Genomic DNA, 22,610 nt, shown 5'->3' on the forward strand with positions numbered 1-22,610 from the left:
CTTCCCCGCTGTTCCCCTCTCTTCCGCCCGTTCCGGGGCCCGGTTGGACCTTCTCGCTCCTTTCCACCACCGCGTCGTCGCGCGCCGACGATCCCTGTCCTCCTCGGCGCCCTCCTTCCACATTCCTGTGTGCGGAGCCGCCGCGTCGCGCCGGCAGAGAGACGCTCACGACCAGGAGATGGAATACGAGAGGCCTTATACAAATCACCGGAGCTACCGTCTTACCCGGGCGCGCTCCGCGTTCTCTCTCTCTTTTTCTCTCCCGCGCCGTCTCCCTTCCGTTCGCTTTTCTCCCTCTATCGTCTACCTGATCCCTTTCTTTTTTCCAGCGCTCGTCATTCTCCTCCGTCTTATTGGCAACCTATTATCTCTCTCATTTATCGCATTCCGTTCTCCCCTTCTCCAACCCTTCTCTCTCACTCGGTCTCTCTCTCTCTCTCTCTCTCTCTCTCTCTCTCTTGCGCGCATCTGCGCGCGCTCACGGTTTTTTCGTTCCGACATCCTTTCATCCTCGTTCGGTCTTTTCTCGTGCGTTTGTGCGCGTAATATCGGCTCCTCTCTTTCCTGCCCACTCGGAGTTTTGTGTGCACTCGGATTTCTCATCGTCGAGAAAAAAAATCCAATGTTTCCCATTAATTACTCGCGACACACAATACCCGGGTTTAATCATTAAATTATGTTACACACACGGGAAGAATAAATTTTCACGACAAGTACAGGCATTTTCTTCAGGAGAACAGGACGAGAATAATCAAGCAATATGTTCGCACAAATATAATAAGACATTGTTTTTTTTTTCTTTTTTTTTTTTTAATTAATGAAGCAGATGCATTACTTTGTGAAGAGTTGATTGAAATGAAGAATAATTGATTTAAATGAACCGAGAGTGTTTCGCAATGAAAAACAATGACAAAAAATGAGAAATATGTAAACTGACTCTAGAACGGGTTATGAAAATTCATATAGAAGATCAAGTGATAGAAAGAGACGAGCCGTCGAAAAGGATCGAGGAAAGTCGATCGAAGTCTCATTTAAAAGCGATATAGAAAGGAAAAGTCGATACTATTTAGCGGAGCGAAGGAAGACTCGCGAAGTTCAAACGCGACTTCGGCCAGTCTGTGAGGCGCGTGTGGAGAGTGCGAGAGAGCTGCCTGTCTTTTTATACTTGTTCTTCAGGTGCATTTTTTCCTGTCGTGCCGTGGCTCGCGCGTCTCAAAAACCCGCCAGCTCAACTGGTGATGGTGCTTCGCTGGAATGTAGAAGGGATAGGTGGGATGTGGAGGCTCGTGGGCCCTTTGAGAGCCCCGAGAGGGTCTTCGCCCCGATGGTGGGGAGCTCACCAGTCGGACCGGCTTGGTACGATTGGTGGAGAGCAAAGTGAGGGTAGCGATGAACGCGCGTGAGCCGTGCGGTATGCAGAAAGACCTGACGATTAGTCAAGAGGCCCAGACGTCTCGCTAGTTTAATGTTTACGCGATTTCTCGCCACAGAGAGAGAGAGAGAGAGAGAGAGAGAGATTCAGACAACAATGCGAAGAAGATCGTAACGTCTATCTTTCGAATGCGATCCCTTTTGATCCACGAGCCAAAGAATGCAAGAAATGCACTGCTACAGACTGCGCGCATTTTCTCTTGCATTCTTTTGTAATCTCCATTTCCGTAGCCTCCATATTGAACTATTGAACACAATCGTAAAAGAAAGCTTGTTCTGTTGACGTATTGGGTGTAGTTTACTCATTCAGACTCTAGTATAGAGAATAAAGTAACATAGATAATACACATTTGATAAATCACCAGAGTGTCGGTAATTCGATCCAATTTTATCGGTATGAAAATTGATCTCGCGTATGGTTAAGAGCGCGAGGGCGGAAATATGTATAAGAGAGAGACTGCGCAACGCAACTCACCAGACAATATTGCTAGGCCGAAAAGTTCGCAGTCTCGCATGCCTTGTTGGCTGAGAATCGAGCATGTCTGCGTATAAACCTCCTTCACTCTCGATTTTGCCTGAAATTTTGCAAAACAATCGATATTTCAAACACCTGAGAATTATATTAATAGTTTTTTTTATAAAGCTGTTTTCTTCGTGAATTTTTTTAAAGTGTTTTTTTGAAATGTTTTAAATATACGATATATTATATCTCTTTATCAAATTAAAGATGAGCAATATTTGTTTATGACTTGTTCGCAAATGAACATTAATTGTCTCACCTCAACGACGAAGTAGAGAGGATCACCGGGAAGAGCGTGTACGGCGAGATAGCGGCTGGCGGACACCAGGGGTTGAAGGCAAGACCGCGCAGCCGTGACACCGCTACCACGCATACTGCATGCTTCATTTCGTCGCTGCTACGCCCAGCGTTCTCACTGCAAACAGCAAATCACAAATCTCTGCATATCAAACGCGCTAAATATAATTTTAAAATAAAATTGTAAATCCTATTTTTAACAAATAAAGCTTATTGAAGCTCGATAAGTTACTAAACTAAGAAATAATTATGGTCATCCGAGCCGATCGCAGGATGTGCGGAAAACTACGTATATATATATATATACGTAGTTTTCCGCACAACATCCTGTAGTTGGGATCTCTCATATATGTGATGCAAATCTAGCATCCAATATGAATTTTAAGAATTGATATTCAATTCAAAAAACTCGCGTGTAAAAATTTACACTCGAACAAATATATGCATATATATATATATATATATATATACGTAGTTTTCCGCACATCCTGCGATCGGCTCGGATGACCGTAATTATATCCTATTTTTAATTTTGTGCACCGTTTTGAAAAAAAAAAAAAAAGAAAAAAACGTTTAATTTCAGTGAATTTTGTTTGAGCTGTCGTATATATAATTTACTTGATTGTCAAGTTATAATATATCTTTGTCATCGATGACCGTATCTCGACGAGAACGCGAATATATATTCAATGGAATAATTGATGTTCTCGCAATAGACCGCAATCATGTCGACATAACGCGACAACTAACGGCTACGGGGTAACAATGGCCGGCATGTTGGCGGCGCGCACAAATGGAAGTATGCAAATGGAATAAACGGTAAGCAGTCAGCGACGAATTACGACGGTATTTCCGTGGAATTCTGCAGCGCGCGCGCTCTCTCAAAGCTCGCAGTTATAAAGCTCCGTGATTCGCGCGCAGTTTACGCGCGCACGCGCCGCTTATATGAAAAGGATCCGTGATAAATCGTCGGATTGCTGCCGGCGTTACTCCGGCTTTTATCCACGAGCAATGAGAAAAGCGAGATTGCACAGAATATCCAGATCAGAAATCTGAAAGGAAAACAAAAAAATGACTGATCGTCGAAATCGCATCTTCGATCGCCTCGATTTGGTGATCCGCGGGAATGCGATCAGCGATCACAATTTGATTTCTTTCCGAAATAGACGCGTTTTCTTTCTTGAAAGTCGTCTGGCCTCGAGTCGCAGCAGCGCGATAATCAAGAAAATTGACTAATGGACGATCCACGAAAGAACAGAAAGGAGGAGAGGCCATCTTATCCGCGAAGGGATGATCGATGAGCTCCATTACCAGGAGACGCGCGTGCAATCCGCCCACACCCTGGAAGAGAGATGCCTCCCCGTCTCCTCGTGGTTTTGCACTTCCTCCCGATCACTCGTACGCATTCTCGTGCGCGCGGCCGTGCAGTTGTCTATTCTCTCTCCCTCTCCTCCCCCTCCCCCATCTTTTTCCCTCGCTCTCTCTTTCTCTCTTCTCTCTCTCTCTTTCTCTTTCCTTCTTTCTCTCGCTCACTCTCTTCTTTCCTCTCTTGGATGTTTCTCTCGACTCGCAGCACGTTGATGCATTTACTCGCTTACCGGTATAACTGCCGCACCATTATAAAAGCCGGTCTCTCCCACCCTCTTTCTCTCTCTCTCTCTCTTTTTCCCGTTCCCTCTATCTCTTCCCTCATTCTCGCTTCTTCCTTGGCTCTTTCAGGGCCCCGATAGCCGATGCATTTCGCAGCCGTTCAACCTGCGCGTCCCCGCAGCATTCTCTGCGCGATCACCGACCCCGTGTACCTGGTCGCGCCGCGCACCGCATCGCGCCACCGCGCGAAGGAAAATCACGGAGGAGCCGCTACGGCGCGGAATCGCTCACTCCGGCATTCTCGCGCTTCGCATCCCGGCCTTGCGCCGTCGCGAACATTTTCGAGCGCGCGCCGCGGTCGGAATACGTATAGTACTTGAATGTGATCCGCTTGCGCGAGATATGTTTATGGTTAGAAACGAGAAGAAAAACCGTGCGCACAAAACGCGCGCGCGAAACATGCGCGCAAAGAAAAACTTCAATAGTTGCGTCATTATTCAGTATGTAGTAAAATTGATTTCGCGAAAGAGAAGATATAAAGTCAAGAAGGATCCTGTAAAATCATCGAGAGAATGTCATATTTTATGTCGTATTTTGTGCGTTTCTTGTATTGAAGAGAAGGAAAGGAATTCGATATTTTGCACACGTTCAACAGGTTTTCAAAATGACATCGTGAAATAGAAGTAAAAATCCGACATTCCAATGAGAATAAACATATATATATATACACATATATAGTCGTGAAAGATGGTTAGAAACTGTCCGAAACACAATGCAATGTGGAAACATTCCTTGGAAAGTACGCGTGGAAAATGAAGAATGTAAAGAATTTCGTTTTCAGAAGCTAGCTATAGCTGCTGTCTCGGTTTCACGTGTACAGCTTGCGTAGTAGTACTACAGAATGTTTCGAGAAAACGTTAACGCATGTTTGAAAGAATTTGTATGAAATGTGCCTCAGGGCTCCGAAGAATCTATCTGAAAGAAATTTCAGGAATTGTATTGACAATAATGGCGAACGAGTGACTGAAGGCAAAATACATTTGTTACTATGATATCTTGTATGTTATCAAAAATCTGTTTTTTTCTAAAAAAAAAAAAAACATTTTACGTTGCTTCCATAAGTGTTAATATTTTTTTTGAACATTCTGACGTATTTTTTTTCCGATGACGTTTGTCACGAGCGTCGCGATCGCGCGAAATTAATAATATTATCGCGTGGGCGATTCACGATCCATGTACCGAGACTCTGTGTGTGATACGGGGGCTTTCCTCGTACGATAGAACCGCCAGAAATCTCGTTGGTGTCAGTCGCTACTACCGCGCGCTTCCAATATGTGTTCGCCCGGATACATATTCTCTGATATTTTTATTTCGATTATATACGGGAGAGCGCCAGAGAGAGAGAGAAAGAGAGAGAGAGAGAGAGAGAGCCGCGGGGTTTTATCGCTCGTGCGTGCACGTAGGAGGTGTGTGTATATGTATGTACGATGTGAACTACATTCCAGCGGCATGAGTAACCATGTCTTACGCGTTCTCCACACTTCATGTCCTTCCCTTGACAGCGATTTTGTTCGCGCTCTCACGCACTACGGGATCTGATTATGAATGCCTTCCACAGAATATGTTTGTTTGTAAATTAATGCGTATAATGCGTATGAAAAAGAGGAAAAGAACGAGCACAATTGCATTATTTGAGATAATGGTACAGTATGTATTAGTATGTATGTAGCGTATGTGTGGTACATATAGCGTGTAATGTATAAATAAATAATAAATGTAAATAAATCAGATCGGTGCAATAAAACAATAACATTGGTATTGTTTAAATTTCTCAGGCAAATATATTTGTAAAACATTGTTATATAATATTTATCGTTGTTTTTTTTTTCAAAAACTAAAACTATCACAAGATCGAAACACTTCTAATTAAAGTGCCTGCATCGATTTCATCATACGAGATACAAGCGCGTTGTAAATAAATAAAATTATACAGTGTTAGGCTTAACACAAATTGATAACGTAGATAAGCTTACTTACTCGTGTCATTATGTTCATAATTTATCGCGTGCATTACTGTCGTACAGATAAATTGCCAAGTTGTATTATGTGTGTATATATGTGTGTGTGTTCCATAACAAAATTTACGTTACAAAACGTAGTATTGGACGTAAAGTAAGTGTTTTTTTGTTGTTAAAGTAACAATATAAAAAAAATAACAATCAGTTGTGAGAACACGCGGTTTTTTGCGTGAAATACGAATATTTTTTAGAAGTTGAGGAAACAATAAAGAGATTACATGAGAATCTAACAAAAGTGAATTTTTCTTAGATGTCACATGAAATAATTAAAAAATAATCAAGAAATCAGTCTGTATCTTTTGATCCCCCACTTTCTTATCTGATAACAAGATTAGAGATCGTATCAAAGATCGCACACGAAGCATTTTCAACACATATATCTACTGCGAACGTTAAGTATCGCGAGTTGATAAGTATAATGAGTACGCGTGCGAGACGAGGTGACATTTGTCGAACAAACTTGTCGCGCTTTACATATGCAAAAACATATGTTTTATATACATATATTTAATAAGTATATGTATGTCTCCAATTTAAAAAGAAAAGTTTTATACGCGACGATCAAATTTGTAACAAAGTGTGGAAAAGTGCAAAGTTGTTTCAAGAATGAAAAATACACACAATACGTTTTCAAAAACGCAATAAACGCGACGAAAGATTTGCTCGAAGAATTTGAATAATCTCACATTTTGTATCCAAAAGTTTTTTTTTTTAATCTTTTATTGATTAATTTTTTATTACTTTTTTTTATTATTGTATTTTGTTTTTATTTAGTTTAGCAATCTCCCCTTATATTAGATAGTTTTCTGATGAAACCCAAATTGACATTACGTCAAAAAATTGGAAGAGTTAAATTTTCTCTCTCTTTAAAATTGAATTAAAATATAACAAATTATTTAAAAAAACCTACATTATATCTACATTAAAAATCTACATTATATCTACATTATATCTGCATTATACTATTATTATCGTAACATTTCTTACAATATTAATCGACTTCGATCTTTTGTTGCGATAGCTGTACATCGACATTACCACTACCTTACACATTTTCAATTATTCCGCGCACTCACACAATCACATCTTGTTTTCCCTGTGTATCGGGAAACTACTCAAGTAGCGCGCACACATTGCTCGCATTGTATCGCGGAACTTCGCCCGAATACGTTTCAAAAAAAAAAAAAATCCGCGTAAACGCGTTTATTATTTTCTTTCTAACTGTGATAACACCACACACACACACACACACACACACACACACACACACACACACACACACACATCTTCAAGGGGATACTCCACAATCAGCTGATCGATCATTTAACGATCGTACGCCAAGTTTATAGCGTACAAGTGTTGTCAGTAATGTGAGAGGAATAAATTTTACGACAAACACATCATGGCCACATTAGTTGCGGCAGATTACGCGGTTATTGGTGTATTAATGTTGATCAGTTCCGGCGTCGGTCTGTACTATTCGTTCACTAGTGGCCGGCAGAAATCGACCGAGGTAATTAGATCCTACATATCATGCTGTTTATACGACGTTACGTGCTTCTGCGGTGTGTTACATTTTAATAACTTTCGATATTACACCACGACTTGTTTGTCGTTCGATTTCGAGCTCTGACCGAGCAATCGTCCGCAGGAATATTTCATGGCGAACAAATCGATGCGAATGATCCCTGTTGCGATCGGTCTGATGGTTTCGTATTTGTCGGCGGTCAGTCTGCTAGGAGTGAGCTCCGAGAATTACGTTTACGGCACGCAGTACTCGGTGATCAACATCTCTTACGGCATCGCCACGCCGTTCGCGGCCTACCTTTATTTACCGGTGTTTTTCAATCTCGGCGCTACGAGCAGTTTCGAGGTAAGAAACCAAAACGAAGCCAACGAGTCGAGTAATTAACTCTATCGCGTGCGCGGGGCAACCCCATCCCGAGATCGGTCTTGTCGAGAAGAATCTGGAACTTCTGGATAAGAAAAAAAGAACCACAAAAACAAGAAGATAACGAGAAAAAGCAAAACGAAGGGAAAACGTTTCGCGAGAAATTCGCTCGCTAACAAGCAAATACGCAGGAACGCAAATATCATTGAAATGTTTGTTCGTTTGTCGGTTGTAACAGGACCAGTCTCGGGAGGGAGAGGAGAAGAGATTTTTTTTGGATATAACGGTAATGAAACGTTGCAATAAAATCAGAGCTCCCAATCGGGATATCAATTTGGCTTGTAACTGTTGCAGTATCTGCAGAGGCGTTTCGGCACGGTCGCCAGATTAGTAGCCAGTCTCGCCTTTTTGCTCCAGCTGCTTCTCTACACCGGCGTGGTGTTGTACGCGCCCGCTCTCGCCCTAGAAGCCACCACCGATATCACGAAGAACGTGAGCGTGATGCTCATCGGGTTGGTCTGTACATTCTACTCGACGATCGGCGGCATCAAGGCGGTCCTCGTCACCGACGTGTTTCAGGGTCTGCTGATGCTGATCGCGGTCGTCATGGTTATCGTCACCGCGGCCGTCGACACCGGCGGCCTCGACGCAATCTGGCAAATCGCTCGCAACGGATCCAGATTAGAATTCGATAAGTAATTATCCGATTAAAGCGAGGTCGCCCCCCCCCTCCCTTATCCGAAATAACGATCCCGCGAAAGAGCAAGGCGAATAAAAATAGACACCGAATCGTTGTCAAACGACGTTTCGTTCATTTAGTTCAGGTTTTTGCACACTATGCCCGCAGCGTCTCTCCGGATCCGACTGTACGACACACGTGGTGGAGCTTGACAATCGGCGGTTTCTTCACGTACCTGTCCTTATACGGCGTTAATCAGGTGCAGATTCAGAGAATGCTGACCGTGAGGTAAAGCGAGCTTGATTTCCGATCGGTCGCGTGTCAATCGAGTCGAAAAAAAAAAAAAACGACTCGACAATTCGCACCAATAATGAGATCACACATTATTGGTGACGATCGATAAAGAAATCAATTACAGTTTTATTTTATTTTTACACAACGTTGATGACGCACTTGAACTAGTGCATCTAGTGACTTCGCATGTGGTCAATATATTTTTTCTACACGTTATCATTCAATTACAGATTTCATGTATTTTTGTTTTTTTTTTTTTTTTTTTTTATATTTGCGATTTGACTGAAGACGATCAGAAGTAAACAATCGAGACGTCTGGAATATATAAATGTCTTGTTGAAAAATTATCCGCTGTCTCATTGTCAACAGTGTTTCGTCATCAGTCTTATCTGTTTTTTTTTTTTTTTCAATCGTCGAAGCTAACATTCAAATATTTAATTTGCATAATGCTAATTGGATCAGTTGCGTTGAGACAGACACTTTCTACATCACCGTTTTACGTTTTGCTGCACTATACTAATTTCGATTTTATTAGAAATCTAAAATCCGCTCAGCGCGCGTTATGGTGGAGCTGGCCAATGGCGTCGTTCATGTCGCTCACACTGTGTTTCTCCGGACTGGCGATGTATGCGAAATATCACGATTGCGATCCGCTCAAGGAAGGCAGGATCACTTCGACCGACCAATTGATGCCTTTTTACGTGATGAACACGTTGTCCAGGTATCCCGGTCTGCCCGGACTCTTCATAGCCGGGATTTTCAGCGCCGGACTCAGCACCGTCTCGGCCACGCACAATTCCCTCGCCGCTGTTATCCTTGAAGATTACATCAGGCCTCTCTGCCGTGTAAGGTAAGACTCGTAAAAGCGTGAGGAATCGTAAAAATGCACACGGGCGCGCTCTCACACAAATGCAAGGTATACGGGAGAATCGTTCGGGAGTATCGCGGCAATGCGAATTCCTCGAATCTCGCGACAAAAATGTGTTACTTCGATTTTAATATTTTTGCGGAATGCGCGACGCAAAAAAAGTGAACAACATTTGATTGCAGAAAGAAAGAACTGTCCAAGAAGACGTTGATAGTCATCGGAAAAATTTTGACCTTCGCAGTCGGACTGACGTGTGTGGCGGTCGCTTTTCTGGCGCAATATCTCGGCGGTTTGTTGCAGGTGCGAATATTTTTTTTCCTTTGAACTCGAAAGGACTTTGAAAGTTTGCACTTATATTGTTTGCGAAAGTTTTTTGCTGCCGGGAAAAAAATTGATCTCGCGTTCGTTTGAGAATTGTCAATCTTTCGATATGCTTTTGTGTAACGAGATATCTGCTTTCAGGCAGCCCTGACGATCTTCAATGTCGTTGGCGGACCTATGCTGGGCTTGTACACGCTCGGTATGTTCGTTCCGTCGTGCAATCAGAAAGGAGCGATCGCGGGTTTCGTTCTCAGCCTCGTGTTTTCTCTGTGGATAGGATTCGGTCAGCCGAAGGCGCCGATTCCACGTCTGGGAGTCAGGACCGACGGTTGTGGATTCAACGACACCGTTATTGAGTATCACGTAGTAGGCGATGAATCGTTAATTCATTCGACCTCGCGTTACGAGTATCAGTGAGTAAAAATCAGCCGCTTGTTATTAATGCTTTTTTTTTTGTCAGCCGATGAATTCTTCGATTTCGACTTTTTTTTTTTTTTTAATAAATAATTACAGGTCGGAGGAGAACGAGTCCTACTTCTATCTTTATCGCATTTCCTACATGTGGTACGGTCCGCTGGGATTTCTTGTTGCGCTGATCGCGGGATGGATCACTAGTTCGGTCGCGAGATGTATCGGTAATGAGAAGGACTCAACAGAACACGATCCCAGTTTGTTCAGTCCGATTGTGGCGAAGTTGATGCAGAAAACACAAAAAGAAGAACTCGAATTTCGCAATACGATAACGTTTAATAAAGATAGATATTAGAAGCTATACAGACACCGTCTCTAACGCAGACGAATATCTCCAATTAACAAGTGTGATAAAGCTGTATAATATATAAATTATACAGAATTTTCTTAAAATGTGTGTACATATATATAATTACATATTTTTTTATTTATGTAAAGTAAGCTTAAATAAAACTTTTTTTTTGCGCAAAAAGCAGAGAGTTCCAGATTCGACTGGACAAAGTAGTTTTTATAGATAGTTTTTGAAATACTGTTTTTCACATTTTTTAATTACAGCGAATATTTTGCGTATTTATGTTAAAAATCAAGCATTCGATATCTTCGAATAAAAAACTTGTGTATAATTCAGCGTTATTCTTATTCGAAGTCTGAGCTTCTCGTGAGCCTTTAATATTTGTGTTGGTTTAAAATATTTTTGTGTCTCACAATTAGAAATACAAGTTCTCTATCTCTCTCCGCTAATGTGAGCGGAATGTCAGCTGAGAGCGTCGCGGCGGCGACGTATATGCGACACAAACACCGCGCCGGAACCCACGAACGTGTGCTGTACGCTTTACCGAAACGTTCGCAAATCACGATGGAATGTTGCCAGTCTGGTGTGTGCGCGCGCGCGCACCACACGGTGACACACAGCGAGCGTAAAGCAACGACCCGCGCGTCATGCAGATCTTACGTAAGGAAATAACGTCGTCGAAAATTCAATTCCCAATCCAGTTTTCAGTTCCTCTCACGTGATTATAATTTTAAATCCAAAATAAACTAAAAAAATAAATAAATAAATAAAACAGGTCGTGAAATATATTACAGAACGGAATTTGTGTTTTAGAAGATTTTGCAACCTCTGTACCAAAACAACGTATCTTGAAATATTAGAAATCGACTGTCACATTGTTACAACAGTTGCACTATAATTATTGAATCGCTCTCGAGACTTTTTTTCAATCTCGCGTATTAAAAAAAAAACCAGTCGGAATCGTGCGACGCAAGCGAAGCTACATAAAGGATACACGCGATATTGTAGATCTTCTAACGTTCTCCGGTAATTAAACGAAATTACCGAGTTGCGGTATCGCGTCGCCGCAACGCTCGCACGTTCTCATTATAATGCCATGAATTCTTCGCGCGAGAAACAAATCTCTCCCCGGCGCATATAGGCGTCGCTTAAATGGAAGCAACGGAATACGCGCGTGCAATGCATTCCCACAGCACCTTTCATTTTTTTTTTTTTTTTTCAAATATAAGTCTGCAATTTAATATTATCTATATAGTGTAGTTAGTTTAGTTTATTTGTTCAAAGTAGATATACTGCGCACACCTGCTGCATTTAAGCGCTCAACTTCGCAATTAGAGCGAGTACGGAACGAGTATATTTGACGTATTTGCATTTCATTGATTGTCACGTGCGCGTGTACAAATGTGCGACCGTATGTACACACATACGTATTTAAGCGATACGAGAAAACTGAGTTCTGCAATGCGCAAGATAGATGCAGCATGGAAGATAATATTAAATAATATTGGGAAATAAGATCATAAATTGGAAAAGAAAAAGAAGATAAAATATGTATAAATATGTATGTATATTGTTGAAAATTTTTTTTTTTACATTTGATAGAAATACCTCGCTTCTTATGTGCAACGATTAAATTTATTTGCACGCGTAGAGCGATTGTAAAATTTATTGAGAATATTTTAAGGCCAATGCGAGTCATTGATACTGACTGATGACATATAAATTCATTTGTTTATCACGTTTGTGAATAATTAAACATAAATTCCAGATAAATACTTTTCGGCTTTCCAAAAAATATACTTTCCTTTAAATATACTGAGCTGCGCTGCTTCAAAGAGAATAATTATTGAAAAAGAGTTTGATAAAAAAGGTAAGTAAATTTACCTAGATTCCTCCGCCCTCTAAATCCTCCGCCAACGATTTTACTGAATCCACCTGTAACACGCGAAAAAATCAATTCTAAATTATTTCGACTGTATTAATTGCATTTTCGAGAGATGCACATTTTGTACACGTTAAAAAGTATTGCAGAAAGAAACAAAACAGAAAGAGGAAGAAAAAGAGAGGGGAAAAAATGATCTCTTTTTTTCAAGAAATATCACGCGGGAATGCGATTTTCAAGCGATACGATCATCGAGAAAACTCCTCGTCGTTTTATTCTTACGCTTATATTTTGGGAGACCTCTCGGCTTAGATAGAGGGATTGATTCAAGCTTTCAGGGAGCGAGAACTGGACGATGCGGGTTAAATGCACGGTCATCGCGCGCGGTCCAGGCGAAACCGAAGAAGTGGGTCCATACAAGTTGCGTAGCTCGGGAGCTTGTCATTATATTCACATTATAATCCCATCAAGGTGCGCCTTTGCTTAGAGCCGAACAGCCACGAAAATACGGCAACCCACCTTTGTCCATCCTTGACCGGTTCGTTCGACTGTCCTGTGTCGCATGCGCGCTTTTTCGTTGGCCAAAAAATTCGATAAAAAGAACAGCAATATCGTGACATTTTGTTTATATTCAACGAACGTTGGATTTTTGATGACTCAAGAAAATGTAATTGTCTCTCCTGACGAGAAATTAATTTCAATATACAGATTTTTTCTGAATCCTAATAAAATTCAGCAAAAATCTATTTTATTTTTCACTTATTTTTTCGTTTCAACGGGGAAATCGCTTTGTATCAATCGTGAAGACCGCTTCTTCTATTGATACGCGCGATGATCGTGGCGCTTTTTGATTCTGTTTTCCTCGTCATTGCTCTTGCACACGCGGCGTGCCGCAGCGATATACCGGTGAAAGCCAACCACGACGATAACCTACTCCGATGTGCGGCGCACACTGCAGTTGCAGCTGGCGGCGCGGCACAGGCAACTTCACGAAAGGAGGAATCCCAGTTACGCGCGAGCGCACACTGTTACATGCGGCAATACACTCGTGAGATACTCGTGTGGAGTAACGTGCGCGCCGGTTTACTTCCGTTGGAGGCATGCGGCACGCGGCACGCGGCACGATCGCGAAACGAGAGAGAGAGAGAGAGAGAGAGAGAGAGAGAGAGAGACGAAGGAACGCGAAGAAGAGAACGGAAGAAGAAAAGGAGAAAAGAACGAGCAAGGATAAGAGATGAGGGAAGATGATTAGAAAACGAAGGGAAGGAAAGGAACAGAGGTATAGATACCACCGGTGATTCCTCTTCGCACAGCTGCTTCCAGTTTCGTCTTTTTCCTCTTTCTTCCTCTTGAATTTTCATTTTTTGTTTTTTTCATTCTGTGATCTCTTCCTCTCTCTCTCTTTCTTTTTCGTTCTTTTTCCGTTCGCTTTGACTTCCATCTTCCTCAATTTTTATCTCGTTCTCTCTCTCTCTCTTTACCTTTTTATCTTGTTTCCTTTATATATATCTCTCTCTTTCCCTCGTTCCGTTCTTCTTCCTCCTCTTACTCTCGGCCTCGCTCCTTCTCTCTCTCTCTCTTTCTCTCCATTTTATCTCTCGCTTCCTCCTTCTGTACGGCCAATTCTTCGTATTATACCAGGTTGCGGCGTGGAATGCGGGCGTCCTTCGTCCGCTTCGAGCAGCGTCCAACCGATGAGCCCCGCTAGCCTTATCCTTCGCCTGGTCCTTCGCATGCGCACCTTAGGGCTCGGTAAAATTAACCTGGAATACTCGCTCGAAGAGAAATGCCCGTCTCGCTCTCCTCTCGCTTCGCCTCGCTTTCGCAAAACCTGCTGACGCGCTTGACGCGCGCTCTTTCAGACTTATCGTTGATGAAATTAGCGCAAATTATTCGGATACACCGATTAGGAATGTCCGATTTAAAAAAAAAAAAGGAGAGAAAAGAAAAAATATCAATCCTTTTTCCTTCTCGACGCGTTTGCTTGTTATTAAAAACTATCGTCGTCGCGCTTGATTATTATTCAAAATGCTTTCGTGACAGTTGTCGTAACTCCGCGCGATGTGTAAGTTCGTAAAATAAAAATTGTGAAATTTCTTTGACAAATTTTTAACATCAGTACGCACGTGCAACAATGAATTATTCAGAGGAAAAATATTGAATCAGTTTTGTAACATTGTTTAAACAATCTAGGCGCATTTTGAAAGAACTCGTGAGCTTCTTCTTCAGAATTCACGATAAAGTGTAAATATTCTTGAGGAGAACAATTAGAGTTAAAAAAAAACGCGCGTTGAGTCTGAAAAATCCTTGCTTCTGTTATTTACTTTTCTACATAGAACATATTTGTTTTCTTTAGCAATTCTAAAAGCGTCATTGAAAAAAAACGACCCGACGTAATCGATGTGTCACTGAATTAATATCTCATCAGTGTTTGTCATTGTGTAGGAATTACACCGGAGTATATTTCAACAAGCCTAATCGCTCGAGCGCGTGTTGCATCAGAACGCGTGTTGCGCACGCGCGCGGTGATGCGTCGTTCAAAAATGTGGATACGCCGTCGATTCTTGAATGGGGATTACACGAAACGGCGTTATCTCACACACGGCCCGTGACAGATGACACAATAGAGTGCATTGACACTTTATATATCCCCGCGTTATCCCAATAGCGTCTTACCTCACGCTGGCACACATATACGTGTTTATATATATGTACATATATATATATATACATGTATACATATATATACACACACGTACACACACACATACACACTCGCTCGGATGCGCGTAGAGCGCCCGATGAAGGTGGTGGTACTTTCACCAGGTAGCCGGATTCCACGATGCACACCGATAGCCAAGAGCAGCCCACTTTGGAGGCTGCATTCCACTCGTACATACTGCATACTGCGTGTATATTCACGTCGGAATTAAGTAAGTAAGATATTACCCCTAGTAGAGAGAGAAGAGAGAGAGAGAGAGAGAGAGAGAGAGAGAGAGAGGAGAAAAAATAGCCGCTTGTGAGCTTATGATCTTTTTGAAGAAACCAGCAATGCGGTTTTTATTCGCACGTGCTTGACCGTGTGTGTGTGTGTGATTCGAGATAATGTTTAGTTAGCTTACTTGATTGATTCGTATAGAAGTATATTTATTACTTGTCAATTATGTTATCAGCGTTGTCTCGTTATTCGCGTCATTCTTCGCGGTTTACTCATGAAGATTTTACGTAATGCGGTTTTTCCCGCCATTTTCCAGTCTGTTATACATAATGCGATCGTAAAAAAAAGTATACATTACATCTCTGTGAAATCTCTGTAATTATACTACTCCTTTATACTCGGAAAGGAAATTACACGGAGATCATATTCGCATTGTTTGCAGTCGTCGTATAAATTGAAACGTCGCACGAGCAGTTAAAAGTCCGGCGCACACTTAGACAGAACATTTTTCTTATTTAACGTACTTGTACAAGAAAGTTGAATATTTTTTTTGTGAATTATACTTTTTAGAAAATAATGATTCAGCGCGCGGTTTCGCATTTCGCAAGATTCGCCGCCAAACCGTCCAAATAGCGGAATGCTGATCCAAGTTCCGGACTTCTTCTTCGATCATGTGGATTTAGGAAAAAAAGAAAAAAAAAAAAAAGATTCCAGCTATTATTTTTCCGGCGCGAGACAAGATTACAAACGATGACAGTTTTAGTAAGTGGTTTGAGTTAATTTTTATCTCCATGGGACGTGACATATCGATAATTTAATTTAAAAAAAACAAGGTGCGCTCGGGTTTCACGCGAGCGCGTACGGGGAGTTAGAAAAACGACGCGCGCGTTGAGGAAAGGAAAGGGCGCGGTAACGCGGGCGATAAGAAGAAGAAGAAGAAGAAGAAGAAGAAGAAGAAGAAGAAGAAGAAGAAGAAGAAGAAGAAAAGGAAGAGATAAGGAAGAAAGAAAAAGAAGAGGAGAAGGATTGCTGCCCCCGGACTTTATATAGAGGCAGGATCGTGAAGCTACCGAACACCATCTGTCGTTCTGGCTGTAGATACTAATCTCCGGGACCCCGAGAAGAGATATAGACCGAGAAGCGAGAAATGATTCGCTTTATCTTAGCCATCTTTTGGCATTCCTCCGGCACTCCGAAGAGCGGCTTCGGCAACTCCCAGGAATTATAATCATCCCTCGCGGCACAATCCTTAAATATTTATAAGTTTTGTAGAAAATCTTACATATATATATATATATACATATACATATGTATGTACGTATGTACAACTGCGATCTCAGTGGTTGCAGGGCAAACCACTGAGATCGCAACGAGAAATCGATAAAGAAAGAGAGAAGAAATAAAAGAGAAATAACGTAATTTCGCAGAAACGCGCGTGCACATCTAATCTGCTTTTTGTTTTTTCACTCATTTTTTTCATTCGTTTCAGATAAATGCAATAAAAAAAAAAAAAGGTCAATTTTTCACAAACTTTCTTTTCCAAAAGAACATGAAAGTTGTGATTTTATAATACACTTAATTAGATAAACATGATTTAGTACGCGCTTTTATTTACACATGAAACATAAAACACACACATTTGACAATTCGATCGTTTCAATCGATTAAACTTTGTCTTCTTTGCATTCTTCTGGCAAATTGTTTTTGCCTTATGTATTGTGTGTCATACATCGCGCGTTACCTTCATCGAAAAAATACTTTCATTGCGTTTATATACCGCGCATCGGTCACCGTGCCACGTCGTCGGTTTCTATGAAGCGACAAATGCCCAAGTATTATTTGCCCGCCGCAGCGGCCTCCAGCTCAGCCTCGAAAGGTATTTTGCACCGGCTATATTTACGCAGAACAAACACACACGACACACGTCGGACCCAAGTGCGTGAGACATATACAAAAGCAGTTCGTGCTTGGCAGGTAACACGTGAAGGGTAATAACTTGAGATATCGTGGATGTTAGGTCACGTAGTCGAAAATATTTTTGCCGTGGTGAGATGCGAGGAGAGACCGAGAGAGAGAAAAAGGAGGAGAGGAGAAGGAGGACTCTTTTCTGTTCCTCCGGCTGCACACCGGAACCAGATTTCTGAACCGAATACCACGCCGCATTTCTGCGAATTTAATCCTTTCAGAGCCGCGTTTGCGCGCACGCAATTTACATCTTCCGCATTTTTCACGTCTCCGGTGACTGAGAGCTCCGAACTGTGTGTTTAAAATGTAGCGTGACAATTACGGCAATCTAAATAACTAAAATTCTTTCAGATACTATACGCAACGTAATTGAAAAAAAAAAAAAAGATGACAAATTTGCGAATTATTAATTTTTGTGTAAAACAATGTTTTTCTTATCAAATAATAGATTTACGATCTTTTTTCTCATAATATTTTTAGCGTCGAGAAGATAAATAACTTCATCAGTAAAAACCTTGTGTTCACAGAAAAAAGAAATAGCATCACATTAATATTACAAATCTGATGCGTTGCGCAATACAAGCTCTCGTAATATCGGCACAATAGTAGAAATGACATAAAAACGAAGTTATATTTTGCCAGATGTATTCAGCTATCAGGAAAATCATTAGCATACACAAAGCTTACGAGAGATTTCTTGGGAGAAGATTAAATTCATTATGTGTGACTTATAGGCAAAGAATTTCTGCTACGATTCCTGTTTCGCAAAGAAGTTTGAATTCACAATTCTCGGTTGTTTTACAATGTAAATCAATTTCTCAGAGGTTCGCAACAAAACACGGTGAGATACGTGTATTGAACGCAGCCAAATTAATTAATCATATATGTGTTACTTTTTAAATTTTATAAAACATAATGCCGTACCATTTGCAATTATTATTGCAATTTTTACGCGCGCGAAGGTGCTTTGTACTCTTCGCGATTCTTTATTTCTTCGTGCGGGCGGTGATGCAGATTTTGGAACGTGCACAATGACTGGGCGACACACACGTTATACCCGACACTGTGGGAGGGTCTACCCGTTTCTCTCTTTCTCTCTCTCTCTCTCTCTCTCGTATATTAACATTCAGCGCGGCATACCACCGATAGACAGCGTCAGCACTGGAAAACCGTTCAGCGCCTACAATCAGGCGTTTCTGTACTGTTACGCTGCGCCCGCGCGCCGCGATCCTATATGCGCGCTCGCGCGGTACAATAGCGTAGAGAACAACGCGCGCGCGCGTTTTCCGTCGCGTATATATACATGTTCAACGCGATTTCCATAAGATACGTCGACTTCTTATACAAATGCCAAACGTACATATCTGGTTTTGCACACGCACCTGAAACCGGTGTGAACTCGCGTCGGTAACTCTTCGCACGTGATTCCGAATGGCAAAACTGAATATTTTTCAACATATTTTTTCAAAAAAAATCATTTATAAAATTAAAAGTAAAGAGAAATTTACTTATCTAGATAAAGTATAAGTGAAATAAATTAAAAACATATAAATTGTGTGCGTTATACTTCTTATCAAATTAATTTTACACTCCAGATCAGTAATTGCAAGCGTTCTAAGCGTTAAAAAAAAGCTTCAGTTTTTACATTATCGTTGTTACACTCGAAACAGTAATCGCAAAAAAAAAAAAAAAAAAAAATAATCGCAATGTCCGACTTGTACATTAGAACTTATCAGCGATGGAATGCAGATTGCGGATACGAAGATACGAAAGTATTTTAAGAAACGAGTGTTGAGACACACGCCGAGTGTATTACGTGAAAAGAGTCTTATATATTCTTACGCAACATTCCTCGCAAACCTCAGTTGGACAACGCGCAATTGAGAGAATATGTGGATATACCGTGAGCAGTTAGTAGCAAACGTGCGAGTCGCGAGCGTGCAAGCATGCGCATGCGCGTTTACTGTGGAATGTGCGCTCTCGCGTACACCCCGCGCTCCCCCCCTCACCCTTCTATCTTCCGGGCTGACCCTTCCTCTCTCGGCCCCTCCTCACCGTTCACGGGGCCCTTGCAATCTCCTACAATCTCCCCTTCATCGTTCTGCCACGCCGCCGCCGCGCTGCTTCGGTACGCTCGCCTTCTTATCCCGCCACACCGCGTGGCTGCTTCGTGTTCCATTCGACGACGTGGTGTCACACACAGTGGTTTCGAGCGCGCTTTTTCCGACGTAAAAAATGCCTTGACCTGCTCAAGATTTATAGGGTCATTCGGTATTTTTCAATCAGACGCTCTTCGCACGTTATGACCGTCGAGTGTCTCGAGAGTATTAGAGTTTTCGCGAAGTCCCGCAGAGAAGTCTGAGGAAAATATTACACCGGTGTCCAATTGCGAGCTCTCTCTTTAGCGTTTTGTTATCCTTGAAGAATCTCTCGAGCTCGAGGGAGAACGAACGATCGATTAGATCGTTTCTCAAAGGGCGACTCTCGATATCTCGAAATGGCGAAAATCTCACGCTCTCTTTCAAATGGAATCTCGATCAGAGCCATATCTAATTCACAATGGCGGGTGACGGTGTTTCTTAACAGGACCGATTCTTTTGCGTGCTATTTCGTGTCGATTATTCAGTTCGGTTATTTATTTCGGATACTATCGCGCGCAACACGTTACGGATTTATTTAAAAAATCTCGTTTTCAGCGATATTTCTTCTTTTCGTTGAAAAAGCGACAAAAAAAAACACTCGTTGATGTCACATTGTCAAGATTGAAAGAAAAAGACTGAATGAAAGAAAGAGAGAGAGAGAGAGAGAGAGAGAGAGAGAGATTCGTTTTTTGATATTTAAATTTCCCTCTTCGTATTCCTTTTCTTCTCCGATAGAATATAGAAAATTTGTTTGTTTCACTGACGCGCCAAAACCATGTCCAGAAAATATGACCAACATCTTGAAATTTAAAGCCACAATTGTGCAAGAAAGTGTGAATTACTGACCTCGATCTTACAAGAATAACTCGCACAGTTCGGTGAATTAATTATTTGTTTTGGAGTGATCGCTCTTTTGAATAAATTAACGATTCATAATCACTTGTTTATATAATAATTTTTATCTCAATGACGAAGTATGACAAGACGAGTGACATCAATCAACGTTAACCATGAAATATGTAAAAAACAAAACAAAAAAAACTGCAACTCTAATATTCATCGACGCATTCCAATCGAGTTAATGAGAGCTTACGTAAAATATTATCACAGATCTACTAAAGTCAATTTGCATGCTCCACGTGGGGGATTCGACTGAATGTTCGCTGCTTGTGCGCGGTTCTCGCGACATCGCGTCGCCATAGCGCGCTGCGCCATACATGCCCGGGAATCAGTTGCGCGCGAAAGCGCGAAATCCGCGTGTGTGTTTCGTTCGTCTCATTAATAGCCCAAGCTCGCGAGACGAGTCGCGCGCGAATTAGTGTCAATGTTATGCTGTAGCGTTTACACACGAATCGAGGCGCCGTTCGCTCGAACCGAAAACCGAGGAACGCGAGCGAGCGAGCGCGCGTGGGGTCTCTCCTTACCTTTCCTTCTTGCAGCGTCTTCGCAGCGTGTCCACGGTCGATGATTTATCTTCACGCGAAGGGCATCCCGGGCGGCGCGCGTAATCCGGTTAATCCAACGTGACACAAGGTGGGACGTGCGCGGGTTAACCGCGCAACAGGTGGTCGTCAAAGGTAAACACTCGCGTAGACGAGATATGTATTCGTATTGTATTATGACGCACAGAGCACAGAGCACATATCCTTCTTCGCACGTTTGCGTCTTAAAAAAAAAGGAAGAAAAACCCCGGCGAACTCTCGCCTGTCTCTCGTTGCGCGTCCACCGCAGCAGCCGCCGCGCTCTTTTTCGCGGCTGCTGTCGTCTTCTCGCACGTTGTCTGAACTCCGCGAATAATCTGCGCGAGAGCCGTAGCGATCTGGCCAAAGATATTTCGCGGAGCGCGGAATGCCGGATCGGGAATGTAAAAAAAATAACGAGACGACGCGGCGGAGAAGAACAGCTTCTCCGTGGCTCCTTTTTGTCCGCTTAACTAATTACGTCGACGTCCCGAAGACGGCGACGTTTCCTTCGGCGGCGTCACGAACGGTGTGTTACTCCACTGTAAACGAAGGAATGCTGTGAGGCGAGAGTTCTGGCCAACATACAAAAGCGTGAAATGTGCACGACGAAATGTGCAATCACAACACTCTACACCGGCGGCCGGCGAGTGACTGACTGACTGACTGGAGGCACACGCCGGCTCCACCATCAGGCTCTTCGTCTCCGACTCCCCCGGCACCCAAGCTCCAGCCACGAATAATCACCTTGGCCGTACGCGTGGTATGCTCTGGGAAGAGAGTCAGAGTCAAAGTCATCCCGGTCTCAAGAATTTACGATTGAATCAGGCGTGATGACCCGACATCGATCAAGAGGCGCGGTAATATCTCGCGTATATTATGTTGAAAATCGGTAAAAAAAAAGAAAGAACGTGATAAATGTATATTACTCCCAACACGGCGTGGCGATTAAAAAAAAGATGGAATTCAGAAATAATATTCAGAATTAGTGCCATTGTAAAAAAATCTTACATTTTAAACTGTAAAGAGAAAAACATTTTCTATATATATTACATAACGTATTAACAAAAATAGCTGAATTACTTTGGTATCGCAATTGAATAAAATTCATCTTGTATTTTAATTCAAAGATAAGTGTGTGAAATTCTAACTAAAAAAAATATCTGTTTTATATAATGAATTTTGTTTCATCAGGTTTTTTTTCTAAAACGCACTCTTGCAAAATATTTTATAATTTATTTTAGTAAAGTAACACATTATATTTGTTTTAGTGATAATAATTTTGTTTGACATTCTCTTTCGAGAAAGATTTATGTGAGTTGAGAAGTTTTTCACTTATATAATGATTTAATATACTTACTAGACTAGAAGCATTAATCACACGAATCTTTCCATGTGAACTTCGATCTTATTCTTTGATTATGTTTTTTCCTTCTAGAATAAAAATTGTGAAAGGTAAAAATATCATTAATTTTCGATTCACATGAAAATT

General features: G+C 41.7%; 3 protein-coding genes across 8 annotated transcripts in view; 2 read left to right on the plus strand and 1 right to left on the minus strand.

Annotated features, from left to right (window-relative positions):
* The window catches only part of LOC109856687 (protein expanded-like), a 35,973-nt gene extending 14,165 nt beyond the window's left edge, over nucleotides 1-21,808 (minus strand). The window contains exons 1-4 of one of the 5 annotated variants that reach the window (XM_020432242.1): nucleotides 21,083-21,808; nucleotides 12,617-12,667; nucleotides 2,211-2,366; nucleotides 1,907-2,006 (exon numbers count right to left, since the gene is read on the minus strand). In XM_020432242.1, the coding sequence (XP_020287831.1) occupies nucleotides 1,907-2,006; nucleotides 2,211-2,324 (214 nt within the window). In that variant the 5' untranslated portion in view covers nucleotides 2,325-2,366; nucleotides 12,617-12,667; nucleotides 21,083-21,808. Of the gene's footprint in view, nucleotides 1-1,906; nucleotides 2,007-2,210; nucleotides 2,367-12,616; nucleotides 12,668-12,896; nucleotides 12,951-18,657; nucleotides 18,691-19,526; nucleotides 19,603-21,082 lie in introns of those variants that run through there. The other 4 variants (XM_020432243.1, XM_020432244.1, XM_020432245.1 and 1 more) reach the window with 4 other exon arrangements.
* Nucleotides 7,169-11,103, plus strand: LOC109856689 (putative sodium-dependent multivitamin transporter). Of its 2 annotated transcripts, none has more exons than XM_020432249.1 (8): nucleotides 7,169-7,429; nucleotides 7,568-7,789; nucleotides 8,162-8,502; nucleotides 8,655-8,774; nucleotides 9,316-9,630; nucleotides 9,831-9,948; nucleotides 10,111-10,382; nucleotides 10,483-11,103. In XM_020432249.1, the coding sequence occupies exons 1-8, from the start codon at nucleotides 7,319-7,321 to the stop codon at nucleotides 10,733-10,735; spliced, it is 1,752 nt and encodes a 583-aa protein (XP_020287838.1). In that variant the 5' UTR covers nucleotides 7,169-7,318; the 3' UTR covers nucleotides 10,736-11,103. The 2 variants fall into 2 exon arrangements, with proteins under 2 accessions (XP_020287838.1, XP_020287840.1); XM_020432251.1 differs by having other exon boundaries at nucleotides 7,380-7,429; nucleotides 7,544-7,789.
* Nucleotides 21,809-21,898: 90 nt separating the features above from the next.
* The window catches only part of LOC109856688 (WD repeat-containing protein 26), a 6,696-nt gene continuing 5,984 nt past the window's right edge, over nucleotides 21,899-22,610 (plus strand). Inside the window, exon 1 of the mRNA XM_020432248.1 lies at nucleotides 21,899-21,978. The gene's annotated coding sequence lies outside the window, so the exon portion shown is untranslated. The remainder of the gene's footprint in view (nucleotides 21,979-22,610) is intronic.

This window comes from Pseudomyrmex gracilis, unplaced genomic scaffold, assembly GCF_002006095.1.
Source record: "Pseudomyrmex gracilis isolate BER0280 unplaced genomic scaffold, ASM200609v1 scaffold_130, whole genome shotgun sequence".
NCBI lineage: Eukaryota > Metazoa > Arthropoda > Insecta > Hymenoptera > Formicidae > Pseudomyrmex > Pseudomyrmex gracilis.